The 15,927-nt window shown below is 40.3% G+C and overlaps 1 protein-coding gene across 3 annotated transcripts in view; it reads right to left on the reverse strand.

The window, feature by feature from the left end:
- Positions 1 to 2,833: 2,833 nt before the first annotated feature.
- OPCML (opioid binding protein/cell adhesion molecule like) overlaps positions 2,834 to 15,927 on the reverse strand; it is a 1,129,326-nt gene continuing 1,116,232 nt past the window's right edge. For all 3 annotated transcript variants that reach the window (XM_079104603.1, XM_079104604.1, XM_079104602.1), the window contains one exon: positions 2,834 to 3,094. In XM_079104603.1, the coding sequence (XP_078960729.1) occupies positions 2,994 to 3,094 (101 nt within the window). In that variant the 3' untranslated portion in view covers positions 2,834 to 2,993. The remainder of the gene's footprint in view (positions 3,095 to 15,927) is intronic.

Here is a 15,927-nt window from a genome sequence, read left to right on the forward strand (position 1 = left end):
GTTGGGCGACAGCTCCCATCACATGGAGCCATTCCCACCAAAGTGATTCAAATAATACAGAAGCTGGAGTAAGTCCATTGTAATGAAAAGTCATTTCACTTCCAGTGCCCTGGTTGCCTTGGGTATTATGTTCTTGGTTTTCTGTCTCTCAGAAAGAAGATAATTGAACTTAGCATCATTTTTTTGCCCTGAAACATGGCTGGAAAAGGCAACCATCAGAGGTGTTTCCTAGTATCCAGTGGAACGTGACAGAGCAGAGTTCCATGGTGACGTTAAGACCAGCATCATTGGTTTTGAAAGCATCTAATGATCTACTTGGCCAGAGAATGAACCCCTTGCATAATAACAATCTGTGGAGTGAGGATCAGGTACAGCTTGTCCATTCCAAGCACCATGTTCTCCAATACCATCCACTCCCCAAAGCCTTAACATTTATTTTACTCCAAAGTAACAAATTTAGTATCAGCAGAACACTCAAATGACACATTTATTTCTCATACAATGTCTGACACCAACCCAATTCCAGATGCTGAGTTGGGGGACAGATCTGAAATGTTCAAGCCTGACCTTAATTCTGAATTTGTGCCAGCTCATGATTGTCTCTGGAAGTTGGAATCAATAGACTCTTTTTGGCACATCATTTATGTTCCCAGAACCTGGTTTCCAGTAGCTCACTAGGAAATAAAGATGTCTGTTGACAACTGGCAAGTGTAATATTAATTTTGTTCCCATTAGCTCTACTGCATATGACAGTGCCTAGCTTTTCATATGCCAAGGCAATCCTCAATTGTACATATATTTCCCCACTCAGAGTGTCATGTTCATGTTGCCATAGTGGAAAAACACAAAGGGGGCACTTACATTGGAGGAAGAGATCATTTAAGCATTAAGGGAATGGAACTCTATGGAGTTCATATTTTTCATTTTCTAGAATGTAGGCCTGAAAAAGGTTTCCGAACCAGGACAGGTCTGTAAGAAAGTCATTGTTGATGCATAGAAAAGCATCCCCTCTTTCTCATCCCCTCATGTGGTATGCAATGCTGTTCTTTTGAATGGCAGTCTCCTTTGTTGGCTGAGTCCTTCTTGTCCCAGGAGAGTGCAGAAAGATCTGGTCCACTCTTCTTTGTATGCTAGGTCTGCTTTGAACACAGGAAGCTGGAGACAATCTTCCCAAAGCCATTAGTGAAAGCAGCCTCTATCCAAAGAAACTGTCACTTACATTTTCCCCCTTCTGTTTGCAGTGTTGTGTTAATCAAGTGCTTGGAAATTAAGTCAGTTGCTCAAGTGCCCTCAGCTCAGAAGAGCTTCCTGAAACAAATACCAGAGTTGTCAACACACCCACCATGTAATTGGCCTCCATCAGCTTTTTACTGGATAGTTTTCAAACAGATCAAACCAGAACTGGGACAGAAAGGAGACACTTAGCGCCAGTCCACTTTGGTGAGTGGACTGCTGATTTACATTGCAGACACAGATGTGTGTTTTCCTTCATGTTCTTGTTCCTAAGGAAAATTTGCCTTGAAGAAGGTCTTATGGTTTCCTGACATGCACTTTCTTGAAAGGCTGAGAGAAGCATAAAAGATGGTACTTCAATCCTTTGAGCATAAAAGAGGAAATGCAGTGCTAATCAAGGTTTGTCCAGGGCTGATCTGCTTCCCAAGATGATGATTTAGGAAACACAGACTCTCCTGGGATTGGTGATTGACTGATCTTTGCATTGCTACTTTGGTCCATCTGTTAACAGCGTTTAATTTGGGTGGATGGGTTTCCACATTCCAGAGTCCATGACACAGGGTATTGCTTTTCTATGTCGTTAACCTGTGAGATCATTGACTTTCACATGAGAAGTTGATAGGAAATTTTGAAGATACCAATGTCTGTTGATGGTAAAGGAGAGATAAAGTGGGATAGACATGATATGATATGATTTTGATTAGAGAATTATATGGTGATGAACTGATAGTCGTGGGGAGAGAAATAAAAAGAAGTGTTAGGTAATTACATTGATAGATTGAGTAAATAGATCACTAGAGAGAAAGGTGGGTAGATAATTGGATGGTGAGCTAAATCAGACAATTGAGTAGATGGATAACCATATGATTACTTTGATAGATTGCTTGATAAAACCTAAACAGCCATCTATTGATCATTTTTTATGAATTGTAAAAGAGAAGTACTCCCCTTAATATACTTCCCCCCACCCATTTTTTTTTTTTTTTTTTTTTTTGGTCATTTCACTTCTAAATGTTAAGTTTTTAGTTGCATGCGTAGTCTGTAGCTTCTAATTCCAATTGCTAGTGGAAGAAATGAATAGGGGAGAGTGATTAGAGAAGACAGTAAGATTTTACATACGCACATGTGCGTGTTTGTGTATGCACACATTTGGATATAGTGAGATAACTTCCTAGAAAGAAAAGATATGGACGCTGATGAAATTTGACAATAACTTGGAGGGAAAGATATGTCCATTAAAATCAGGAAAGTGATTAAAAGCTCAAGAGGCAGAGATAACAGGACACATGGATATAATTCTTGCTGTGTACCACAATATGAGTCAAGTTGTGTCTTCAGGGTGTTAGAAATGAGGCATATATTCTTTGCCTACATGGAAATTATGTTTTGGTGTGTGTGTGTGTGTGTGTGTGTGTGTGATGTCTGCATGTGTGTATATGTGAAAGTTGGTTGCTTATAATGATTATGGGAAGAGAAGCAGACAAAAAGGAAGGGCCAAGGTTGCAGGAGCAGATTCCATTTTTGGACACACCAATGAATGATTATCCTACACGTGGTAGAACCCTGCCCACCCCTCCCCACAACCCCACTCATTTTAAGTGGAAAAAAATCACAATTAAAAGGAAAAAAAAATATATCAAGAAGGAGAACAGAAACAAGTGAACAAAAAGAAGCCCAAACTGGTTTGCCCTCTGCAGTGTAGATTAAAGTCTGTGATATGGAGAAGCAGGCGTTGCTCAGAGGACCTAGGGTTTTTCTTATCAAAACTTGATGAAGAAGTGGGCAAAGAGGGTCCCTGAGAGCCACAGACAAGCCAGCGCTCTAGAGGCCGAGTTTACACCATCAATGACTGCTCCAGGCCCTGTGTAAGGGAAAGAGAGACAGACCCATTAGCATGTACTCACAGGACACCATACTCATCCCTGACAAGCAAATTCATAGACATGCTTCTCTGTGAGCATTCCCCCAAGTCCAACCCCCTCCCTTCCAAGTCTGCAGAAATGGAAGATGCTCACAGGGAGGGACTGGAAACTTAAAGTGCCAAGCCAGTGGGATGCCCTGAACACTACTACCTGCTCTCAAAGACTGGGGATTACTAAATTAGCAGGGGAGCTGAGGGTAGTCATTTAGGCCCATAGGACCACAGACAGGGTTCCACAAAGCAAGAGAGGGTGGCCCTTCACAAGTAGTGCCTCTAGTTGTCCTTTCTCTGTGGAGATGGCATCAAAATCAAGGGGATGAGCAGAAAAAAAATAGGCATGGGGAGAAGGAGAAAGTTCAGAGGGGTGAGAAGCAGGTTGTGGGTGGGAGAAGGAGAAAGGAATGGAGATAGTTTATGATCAGTGGAAGTCTGTGTGTGGACAAGATGGACTTTTTATATTTAGTATATGTAATTTAGGTGTTGGAGGGGAGGGTTCTCCTGAAGGGCCGAGGAAGATGAGTAATTATTCTCCAGAACTCGAACACTGAGAGTGAGTCTATCCAAGGTCTTAGTGGTGCCTCTCCCACAGCATCAAGAAGACTTGGCATCCCCATAACAAACTGCCACCTGCTGTTTCCTTTGCTTCTTTTTTCCTCCCCATGGTCCTTTCCCACTTCCCGACTGAATCCTTCACATTCTACTGGGAAATAAGAATGTAGAATCATGAGCATTATCATTCTCCTCAACTTCTATGCTTCAGGAAGACAAACCACATGAATCTGATTGTCCTACTCTGCCGTGGCCTTAGGGCAGATGTGCCCGTGCTGAATTCTGCCTTTGTTCCTCTACCACCATTATTTACAAATTCTTAGGATCATAAGCAAGACCATTAGCTTGCAATAAGAGTGTATTCCAGGAAAAGAAAAATGGAATATTGTCAATGGATTCAAAGACCAGTGACAAGGGAAGGAGATGCAGACAACCAGTGTAGCTCTTCCGTTGTTTAAAATTAGGACATCATAAAAGCTAACTGACCCGCTAGGAAAAAAAAAAAGCTAACATTGGGAGAGCCTCCTTGGACCAGACTCAAGTCATTTGACTTGCTAGTCAAATTTAAGGCATGGACCCTTACTTTGCCTTCAATGAGGCTGGTTCATACCTTTACTTAGGATCCTAAGTCCAGGTCTCTCACTTCAGCAGTAAGCATACAACTGTTCCTACCTTAAGAATTCCAACATGGATACCTTTTTCCTTTAACTTACAATGTGCACTATGCTCAGATGGACTAAATATTTATATTTACTTGATAGCTTGAAGTCTGACTCATGTTGCTGTGCATTTTAGCTATTGAATATTCACAAACGAGGGCAGGATCCAGGTTCTACCACAGTAGTCTGAGTTCCATGGAGGCTCCACAATTATTCATGAAAATTAGCCTGATTCTAGGTCCTCCAGTAGTCCTGGTAGACATCCTAAAGAATCATACTAGCCTTTATAACCTGCTAAGTTGGAAAATATTCAAATGGAAGCTCCATGTCATTTTCTATATTGTCTTCTGCCAAAGATGATGATTTAGGATTTTAAATAAGTTTATAAGGAAATGAACAATGAAGATTTTTAAGGCTCATATGTTAATTTAAGAGCATTGTTCTATATATAAATTGCCATACACACACACACAAACACACACATACACACAGAGAGTTGCTCCTCATTCTCTACAGGATATTGTTCTAGGACCTGGTGTAGATGCCAAAAATCTGTAGATACCAAAGTTATTAAAAAGATGACACATTGTTTTCATAAAAAGTATATACATCCTCACATTTATTTATTTATTTATTTATTTGTCATACTAGTAAATGAACTTGGGTCTTCATGCTTGCCAGACAAATTCTCTACCACTGAGCTACATTCTCAACTCATTCTCCTGTATACTTTAAATCATGTCTAGATTACTCGTAATACCTAATAACATGCAAATGCTTTGCAAATAGTTGTTACATTGAATTGTCCAGGAAAGAAAAACCAGAAAAAAATCTATACATATTCAGAACAGCCACAGTATTTTTCAGCTATTATTGTTGAATCCATGAATGCATAACTCATGGATACAGAGGGATACACATGCATGGGTACTTTTATTTAAAAGTATCTCTCATTTTATAAATGTGATGAATATATATTAGATTAGTTATAAGTATATACATATACATGTGTGTACATATGCATTTGTCTAATTCATCAAGTCTAATTTATCAATACAATCAAGTTACAGTTCCCAGATTCTTTGCATTTGATGTGTCCAACTCTACACTTTCTCTATAGAAAGTAATCATTTTTTCCAGTGGTCATAGCATCATGGGGTAACAGGAAAAAACAACTGGGAACGCAATTCCTCTAGTGGTTCTGCTGCTCCCTAACTGAGTAACATTTCTTTGGTTCTTCCATCTGAAAAATGAGAGGAGGTGGGGCTTGATGACCTGTATGATTCTTCCTCTATTAGCTTTCTGAGCCTTCTTATAAATGGAGCTTCTACATATGGTGCTAGAAGGGATAACTTATGAGAAGCCAGCCAGACAGCCTTCTCCAGGTGGCACAAAATAATCAAAACCTTATTTTTGATCATGATCATCTCCTCCTGAGACTTGAAATATTCCCAGACCCAACAAATTTTTGGTCTCAATTCCAAGGTAATTCCAGAAATTTGTTAGGTTCTTTAGCAGGTATGATGAGCACCTGCTCTAGAGAATCAAGTAATATGACATTTTGCTGCCAAAGTGCTTTTGGTCAATCAGACTATGAAAAATGGCTGGGCTATTACAGGCAGAGAATTAGTCTAATCTACTCTGATAGAGATTAAAACCAGCACTGCTTTCCTCATACAGATTCTGGACACATCTGAGATTGGTGTCTGGACCAAATGGTAGGACAGTTAGTACTCTACAAAAGGGTTCTCAGGCTTTGTTCAGAGCAGAAGACAGTGGCTCACATCTATGTACCGCTCTTTAGGTTGGAGGAATATGAGACAAAAGCCATTAACAAAGAACTGATTTTTAAAATTGTACCTTAACAGTAATCCTATTTGACTGAAAATGAGGAAAAGAAGGTACCTGGGTTGGGTCATTCCCACTGGACTTCTGTATGCACCAGTCACTTTCATCACTTGGGAAAATGCATATTTGTGCTTTAATTTTAAGAAAGTGATGAATTGCTGCTCTTAACTAATTTGGTGTGTTTACAGATCCTCATGACGTCTCAGGGCTCTGAGATCAGCAATGGTGGCACAGAAGCTTGAACATTCATGTTAGAATCAGACGGAAATGGTTTTCCTACAGCATGGCTTCTTTAGGTAAAGGTTGCATGTATGTCTCCAAGTTCATAGTACTCAAGATGATATCAATTTTAACTTTAATAAATACAGCAAAGAATTCAAATGTATTTTCCCTTTTCCTTGGCTTGTTGGAGTGGCTAATAGTAGTAATGGTGACTAAGGTACTTCTTACCTAAAACCTAGACCCCATGAATTGGAAATATGAGGTGGAATTCAAAGGAGGTATTCTTTGGAAAACTGACCCTGATGTGTAGTGGGATAAAGGTCAAGGGTTACAAGAAAAGATGGGACTGAAGGATGCCGGTGGAAGCACAGGTGGGAAAAACATCCACTGGGAAGACAGGAAACATTCTCTGTGCATCCTTCTTCCTAGTCCTCTCTGTGTTATATATGAAGCCCTAAATATTCTTTGGGGTAACATCACTTATGATGTGTAAGTGAAACTAATCCTGGAAACTTTGGAGTCAGACCAATTTGGGTTTGACTCTATGGATTGCTAGTTATATGGTTTTAGACAAGGTATTTTGTCTTTCCTTGTTGAAAATAGATGTAATAATACAGTTCATAGGATTAAAGGATTAAGGTGATTAGCATTGTGCCCTGTGCAAAGTAGTTATGTGATAGAGGTAACTGCTGCTATGGGTTGGTGGTTCCACCATCCCTCCACTTCTGTTTCTAAGTTGGGATTAATATTAACTTATTTAGATCTTTTCCAAATTATTTGAAATCAAGGTAGGGGAGTGAGTGAAGAAGTGTGGTAGTGCAATGGTCAGAGCAGTTGCCACTGAGAGAGATCATCCATTTGGGGGCTTTGGAGGATGAGGGACACTGAGTAGGGTGAGGGAAAGGTCTAAATCCAAGCTCCACAGCAAAGGCCAGTGGCAAAGGGATGGTCCTGCAGAGAAAATGGACTTTCGGTCAGTCTTGGGGAAGTTATAGTACTTATTGTATGTCTCCATGTGCCAGACTCTGTTTTCAGAAAAAAAAAAAAAAAAAAAAAAAAAGAGAGATAGCCACAGTCTCTACCTCCAAAGAGCTTACACCCCAGTAAGACAGAGGCTGTCCTACTTTAAACAAACAAACAAGAAAATAGACATTTTTTTTTTTTTTTTTTTTTTCCAAATCCTCCAGGTCCTGAAAGAAATCCATTTGGAACAAATAACATCAAATGTCTTTCATCTCAGGAGCAACCTCCCTGTTTGGTAGTCTTAAAAGGATTAAATTTAAGAGTTAGAAAGAACTGAACTTGCATTCTTGCAGCCCAATAGCAGGAAGACTGGACAAATAATTTCTCTGAAATACTTCTTTAATATATAAAATGGGGAAGGGTAGTTTCATCTACCTTGCAGGATTGCTGTACAGATTAGTTAAGATTATGTGTAAGTGTAAAGTCTGTGAATATGAATACAGGATGAGCACATATAGAGTGAATTAGAATTAGGACTACACTTTCTGATCCTGAAAATAGAATGTTGTATGGGGATCCTGCTTAAAGAGATGCTTTGGGATACTAGGTTTTCAGAGATTGCCAAACACCAGCTGAAAGCAAACTTGGCCATAGCTCCTGAGTGACCAGATTCCTTCTGGAGGACCTGAGGTGGCTGCTAAACATAGATAAAAGCTTCCTCATGAAGACCAGTCATTCTGAGGAGGTGTATTCAGAAGCCCAATTCTTTCTCTGGGCAAATGCCACATTTAAGGAATCCTGCTCTATTGATGTTTAACAATGACTCAATTCAAGAATGGCTGCTGCAAATATCAGGCTTCATTAAATTTTTTTTCAAGGATAAATTGACAGTGAGAACATGTAATTATGCCCTTTCTCATTATTCCAGTCCCTCCTCCTTCACCCTTTTGAATGCTAAAAATTAATTGCTTCCTTCATGCCTGAAGTTGAGCATCTTTAAAAATAAAAGCTGAAACGAGGATGCAAAGCCACAAAACAAACTGTGAATGACAACAACAGAATACCTTGAAGACAGATATGCAGAAAAATATGTTAGGTTTCAGCATATAGAAAAAAGAAAAGTGATTGAGAGAAAAACTCTAGAAATGGCAAAATGGCATAAAGGTTGATTGTTGTGAATACTGGGAGCTAGAGGTTGACTACCTGTCCAGACTTGAACTTCATCAAGGATAAGACAAATCAAAAACAAACACATGAACAAAATAAAGTCTGCCTTTCAGAGGCTACTTGGGGAAGCTAAATATACTACACATTAGATTTTTAAGAAATGAGTTTGGTTGAGGACTTGAAATAGAATTAAGCCATTCCTGCAAATAAAGAACTAGGAACATGTGTCTAGCCACATGCACTTGCTGCTTGCATTCAGAGTGTGACTCCTCACTCCTTGACTGCAGGTGTTGACAATCACAGTACCAGGATTCAGCTCAGTGTTCCCAGTTGAGGGGGGGTTAAATATATATATATATACATATATATATATGTATATATATAAATATATATGTACACACACACACACACATATATACACATATATATATATTATTCCTGATGAGATCCTGCCTTGTAAGAAATTTTTGAAACTTAAAAATATAGTGTACATTATAAGCAATGAAGGTATTAGAATATGTCTCTATTTTTCCTTTCTGGATTGTAATATAAATATGGCATTTTTCTTCCATCAACAGCGACCAAGTAGCAGTAATTCTACTAAAGTAGCAGGTGGAAGAGTGATCACATTTAAAAAAGAAAGAATAAAAGAAAAAAAAAGAACCCCACAGGCAAGTTGAACTTGTTGATAGCACAGTGAGATCAATGGAATATCTGAAGTCTAAGAAGATACAGTTTTGCTATGAAATTTGGATAGGTTTTATAAGTATGATTATGAACTGTGTGACCTTCCTAATGAGGAACCAAAAGGATAATGATGTTCTCGGTGATTAAAAGAGGAGCGAGGAAATCTAATTAGAGGATGTGTGTGTTACACTTGTTGGTGAAACAGAAACCTATTTTCAGCAGTGCTGGGCAGATGAAGGCACATCATTTCCCTTGAAAGGGAACTTTCTCTCCATTGTCTTTAATTACAGAGAAAAAATGTGGCACTGTTGTTTTACGATTAAGATTAACCAGGCTTTGCAGCACAAGGAAAACATGCAGATCAGGAGGGAAGAAGGCAGCCATCTTCCTTTTCCTCTCATGCTCCTGTTTTCTGCTTATCACAAAGACAAAAGCTTAGCAAGTTAATACCAGAAGTTAATTCAAATCTGTAAGCTCATCACAAACCTGAAAGAGAGAAGACTGTGTCTGTCTGTGCTGACATCAGCACACCCTGAATGCTCAGTGTGAAAGTCTAAATGCTTAGGCTAATAGCCAGATGTCAATGATTCACATGGAGGAGGGTGGGGGTACAAGGCGATGACAAGGAACCTCATCAGGAATGAAATGTGAAATGTCTGCATTTTTTTCTCTCATATGTTGACATTTTGCAGGTTGGGGAAAATACAAATGATTATGCTGCTGTCGTTAGCCAAAAGCAATGGTATTTCTCTCTGACTCATTCTCTCCCACCTGGATTTAAATTGTCAATTTGAAAAATAAAAATGGTGGATGTTTATCAGGAGGAAGTGGACAGATAGGTGCAACATTTGATGTTTCTGCAAGAGTGCCTTTTTAGTGAAATGAAATGTTTGATAGAGTCTCCCTTGCAAAGAAGACCTGGGAGGGGACCCGTAAATTCAAATTAAAATTGGGCCAATGGGAGGTTAGCATGCAAGTTAAGTAAGAGAAATAGCGATGTGGTTTCCCTGGGGGGAGAGAACTACAAATCCTTTAGAGTGTTTGTCTTTTCTTTGGTTAGTGAATAGTTTCAAATATTTGGAGGCTGTAACTGAAGTACCCATTGACTTGGAGATTTATTTATTAATTCAACAATCTTGACTTGGCAACAACCATTGCAAGATACAGTACTACATCCTCTAAATGCAGAAACAAATACAAACAAAATATAAGCCGGAGGGCAAAGTACCAAAAGAGCCCAAAATATGAAGCCTTTATTCTTCAGTGGAGCTCAGAAATGCTCTATAGAGGTACTGCCAAAGAGTTGAGTCTTGATGGATAAGTATGATCTTATTGGGCAGACAGGAGGACCACACCTGCATGTGTTACCTTTAACACATTGGAAGAGAGAATATATATGGGTTTGAATGAAACATGGGAATAACGTCAGACTCCAAAACCTGATGTTGACACTCCGGTGGTAAAATTCCTATCTGGGGATATTCTGTCCCATCATTTAAATTTTCTGAGCTCTAGGCTCTTCTGTGAAATAGGAAGCATAACAGTTCTATCTTAAAGGATTCTTAGATATCTAAGGGTGTTTGTGGCTGACACTTAACAGATGGAAACTACTTCTTCATTTCTTTACCATAGCATCTATCCTATTCTATTGTAACAGTCTGCTTCTTTGTTTATGAAAGGTCAGAAACTCTGTTCCTCCTGTTCCTCCATACTAAGTACGATTCGTGGCATAAAGAAAGCACTAAATAAATATTTGTTGACCAGATGGATGAATGGATGGTTGGATACAGAGAGAAAGCAGCTTGATGAAAGGCTCATTGTCATGAACTGGACACAGCCCAGCCTGGAGGGTGCTTGGAAGGCCATGGGGACCCGTACACTTGAAGCGATAGTGGTGGGTAGATCTCAAAGTGTTTACAGCCTTAATGTCCAGCTTCTCAAAAGAGTTTTCAGCCATGTAAATGATAAGGTTCGTTCTGAGTTTTGGAAAGGACACTTGGCCATGATGGAACAAGCAAATTGGAGAGGGATTACCAAAGATGAGAGAGCCCATGAGAGCATACTGTAATTGTCCAGATGAGAATGGAGAATGCGAAGCCAAGTGGAAGGTTGAGGTCTACTTCTAGGACTCACTGGCTCACAGAGGGAGAGGATGTAAGAAAGGATGGCAGTGCTTCTAGCAAACGTGTGTAGGTGCAGAGCAAGTCACATGCTGAAGGAAAGGGCCCCTAGGGGAGAAAGATTGACTTTGGAATTCCCATGGAATATTCCAGCAGGGACAGTGGTCTGTCACTCAGCATTCCAGAGAGTACTAAAGATACAGATTTGGAAGTCATCTGAGTACTGCTGAGAGGTTACCAATCTTCCGTGTGCATAAGATTCCCTTGGAGAGTTTGCTTTAAAAGAACATTCTCAGGGACATTCAAAAAGATTTTGATTAGGTGGTTCCAGGACAAGCTCACAATCTGTTTTCATAAAGCACCGAAAATAAATCCTATGCAAGCTAAGAAATAATTCTCTTAAGATGCTTGAAGATGTGGAGGATTCATTCAACTCACTGTTATCCTCCCTTGGACTGACTTATGGGACACAAAGGATTCAACTCCTGGTTATATCACAGCAGTGGGTGGGGAATTGGGGGGTCACAGGGGTCTATGACTAAGGGGAAGTGGGGTGTTAGGAGGCAGAGAGGCACTGGTAGCCTGAGGTGAATGGGGCTTGAGGAAGTGGCAATTGCAAATGCTATAATTCCTTCTCAGAGTTTTGGAGATGACAGGAAGGAAAGATATGGGGTGGTGCTTGGAGGGCATGCTAAAGAGAAGGTTGGGTTATTCATGCCCACTCTTTGCGTTACTCATGGAGACACCTGGGAAAGGTGTAGTGGTTAGAACACCTTAAAGGAAAGGAAGGAGAAGATGGAAGCAGGAGTATGTGTGGGATGGGAAAAGAGTATAAAGGCAGAGGTGCTAAGGCTCCTCCCACAGGTATTAGTGGGGTGGACTTGGAAAGGACTCTAGCTGAAGAAAATTAAGTTTACAGACACAATCTCATATGCATATTTATTCTGGAGAAACAACTATTAGCAAAGGAAAATAGAGATTCTGTCCTCGAGCTTTCAGGAGCTGCTTAGTTAGATTGTAGGCATAGCAGCTCAGAGGGCACTGAAGCTTTGCCTGAGGAAAAACCCAGATCCCAGATGTTGCCTTAACTGGAGTATTTTGCCATGCTTATTTGCAGTGACAAGATTCCTATGAGTTGTCCCTGTGCCTGACACTTAACTCTTAATGTAACTAATTCGTGTCGCTACAATTTCACAGATAACATGTGAGAAATCTGTTTTTCTCTATAGCATCTCCCCTCCTTTTTGGCTTTGTGTGCATTCTCTGTCCCTCTCCCCTGCCAGTTCCAGTAATCCAGGCATTTATATGCCTCATTAAGCACATCGCACTCTCTGCAATATCAATGTGATCAAGTCCAGAATCGTCCTTCTTTGCACTCTAAGGACAGAGGAATAGGGATCCTTGCTCAAGGCCCAGAGGAGGCAAAGTGAGTTGGTATGTTGAGGGAAAGTGATTGTCTTTCACAAGGAAGAGAGAGTGGCCAGCAAGCACTGAGCCCTGCCACCCATTGTTGCACATAGGACTGGCTAAGCTTCAGGGTGCAGCGCTCCAGGTGCACCCCGCATTGACTGTACCCACTCAATAAAGCTAATGAACACTTGGAGCAAGCTCCTTTTCAATAGCACAGGTTGCTTGCCACTATCTCCAAGGTTATGGGTCACAGCTCTGGAAGTTAGTTCCTCATCCTGTATTTCCACTGTTTCTCAAATTCAAAACAGACATCTAGAAACCTAAAGATAAGTTGGGTGTGATTGTTGTTTTCTTATATTTCGCCAATGACTGAAAACAAACAGTGCCATGGCTTGTCTTTCAGAGTCAGACTGTAATTCAGTCCTCTCACTACAGGAGCTGGTCTCTCCTCTGAATCCTTCTGTCTTTGAAGAAACTTTGGTTGCCTGGGTTGAGGAAAGTGGCTTTATATCTTGCTACTTGAGCTGGAGTTCTACCTGGGCAGCAGTCCTGCCTCTGTGGCTCTGTGCCAAGAAGGTAACTGGTGTGATGAAGAAGAAGTGTTTCACATGGATGCCAAACACGGACTGAGTTTTGATGACCACCCATCTGCTGTGTTGCTTTTCACTTTTCCTAATCATTTCCTGTTTCAACCCACCTACTCACCCATTGTTGCCATAATAAGGTATGTTTTCTGTTCTTGTGACATTGCTTTTATCCCATTTTTCTTTGTTCTTTACATGTAAGTGCAGACATATACAAAGGGTATGTGTGAGGGAAGTATGTTTTGTTGGAACCATGAGGGCCTAGTTCAAGGGAGTTCTCAAAACAGACCTAACAGATTGTGAGGCAGACACAAATATATACCTGAGAATAGTGTGTTCCTATGTGGAAAATATGAACCTCTGGGTTTTAAATGTAAAAGTTGCCTTTAGTGGAATAGGTAGATTGGAGAACAGAGAATTTTGCACAAGAGATGAGTGCAAGCAAATGACTTGTTTGCATGGGGTTCCATCCAGATCATCTTCCATATCCATTATGGGTTGCCAAGTGTTAAGAATTGGCTTGGAAGTGAAGTGAAGCACTTAGGTACTGAAATTAGAGTGCATGGTTTCAAATCAGAGCTCATTGGCTTATAAACCAGTGTAATTGAGTTATCTGACTCACCTCTCAATTTCCTATGTTTAAAATCTGAATAATATGGTATTAACTTTATAGACTCATTCAGTGAGATAAACCATTTAAATACTTAGTGAGTAGTGGTGCTATACACAGTGAGTAGTTTGTGGCTATCATTAGCTGTAACTATGGGGCATAGAGCACTAAGGAGAATAGTCATGGTCAGTAGAAAGGTTGGCTGACTGGACACTTTCACTCTGATCTTGTGCTAAATCTACTGTCCCTCAATCCTAGCATCAGAGGATTAGGCTGTGTGAGTTCCACAGAAGACATCTTACCCAGAAGGCTTTCACTAATGAAAATACCAGACCATCTGAGACTGTCTTTCTCCAAGTTACTCAACCAGTGAACAGCATAGCCTAAACTTAAAGACTCTCTGAGACCTATTTCCCTACAGCATCTTGTCACATTTCATTCCTGGTCACTGAACTTTTGGCATCAGCAACACAATTTTTTTGATCTCTGAGTATCCATGCATTCTTTCAGTCACAAAACTTTCCTGACCAGCTACTATGTGAGGGTCTCTCTGTTGGTTCTAGGGATCAAGCCATATATAGTCCCTACTTCACGAATCTTACAGGCTAAATGGGAAAAAGAACTTTAATTGAACATAATAGCTAAAACAAAAGCAAAAGTGCAATTAGAAGGCAAGATCCGAGAACCAAGGAACCTATCTGTCTCATCTCTACTATTTATCATAGAACAGTGCCCCGCTCATGATTGAGTACATATTTATCAAAGAAGGCTAACCAACACACAGTGAGTGCGGCAGGCAGAAGCAAGGTGTGTGTGTGTGTGGGGGGGTGTACAGTGGGGGAGCTTGATCCAAGTTCAGGGAAGTGAATCTTAACCAGGTGAAGACAGAGTAAATGTTAGGGACTGGAGGGTGCTGTAATTGAAGGTCAAAGGAGAAGAAGGAGAGGGAAACAGATGTCCACATGAGCAACAACTCCGGCAGGTGTATGAATGGAAGTGATGATAGCATGGGCCATGTCAGATAAAGTATAGGCACATATCAAAAGGATTCACAGTACCCTAACATGTATGTGAGAGTTTTCAGTTGGTCGCATCACTTTCCTGAGTATTATCCTATTGATATTTCACAGTGACGCTTTTTTATTAGCAGGTCAGGAGCACATCATCCTAGTTTCAGCTCTATAAACTGAGGCCTATAGTCTTTGTGTGTCATCAAAGTCACACACCTAAACCTATTTTGGGGTGCCCTCACTCCCTCTCATCAGTCTTTTAAAGCAAGCATTAAAATCCCAATAGCATATATGAGGTAAGAAAATCTCAACCAGTATGTGACTGACATGTGGCTTAATTGTGATGGAAATCTATGCCTTTGCTATAAACTGAATTGCCTCCTTCCAGAATTCTTAGGTTGAACCTCTGATACTCAGTGTGACTGTATTAGGAGACAGAGCCTAGAAGGAGGTGTTTTAGGTTAAATGAAGTCATTGGAGGAACCCTGAACCAATACTGTTAGTGTCCTTATAAGAAAAGGCACTAGTGAGTTTCTCTTCACTCCCACTCCCTTGTAAGAACTCAGAGGAAAGGCTGTATAAGGAAACAGCAACAGGAGACAAGCCAGGAAGCAAGTCCTTATTCAAATAGAACTGACTGAACTTATATCTTGCCCTTCTTGCCTCCAGAATTAGAAGAAAAAAGTGGTCTGTAATTTAAGTCACCCAATCTGTGGCATTTTATTACGGCAGCCTGAGAAGACACATATGGTCTTAGTATATATTGGCTATTGTTATCTAATATGATGCATCTCTTTCCTTAATGGCAGAGAGGGACAAGAATTCAAGTCATCTGGCTGTTGGTCCTAGGCCCTTCCATTGTCCATATGCCCTGCTACCGACAACCTTATGAAATGAAGAAGTAAGTGAAGGTCAAGGGCAGGACAGCCCCCTAATCCCACCCA

Source organism: Sciurus vulgaris (assembly GCF_902686455.1).
Source record: "Sciurus vulgaris genome assembly, chromosome: 11".
NCBI classification, from domain to species: domain Eukaryota; kingdom Metazoa; phylum Chordata; class Mammalia; order Rodentia; family Sciuridae; genus Sciurus; species Sciurus vulgaris.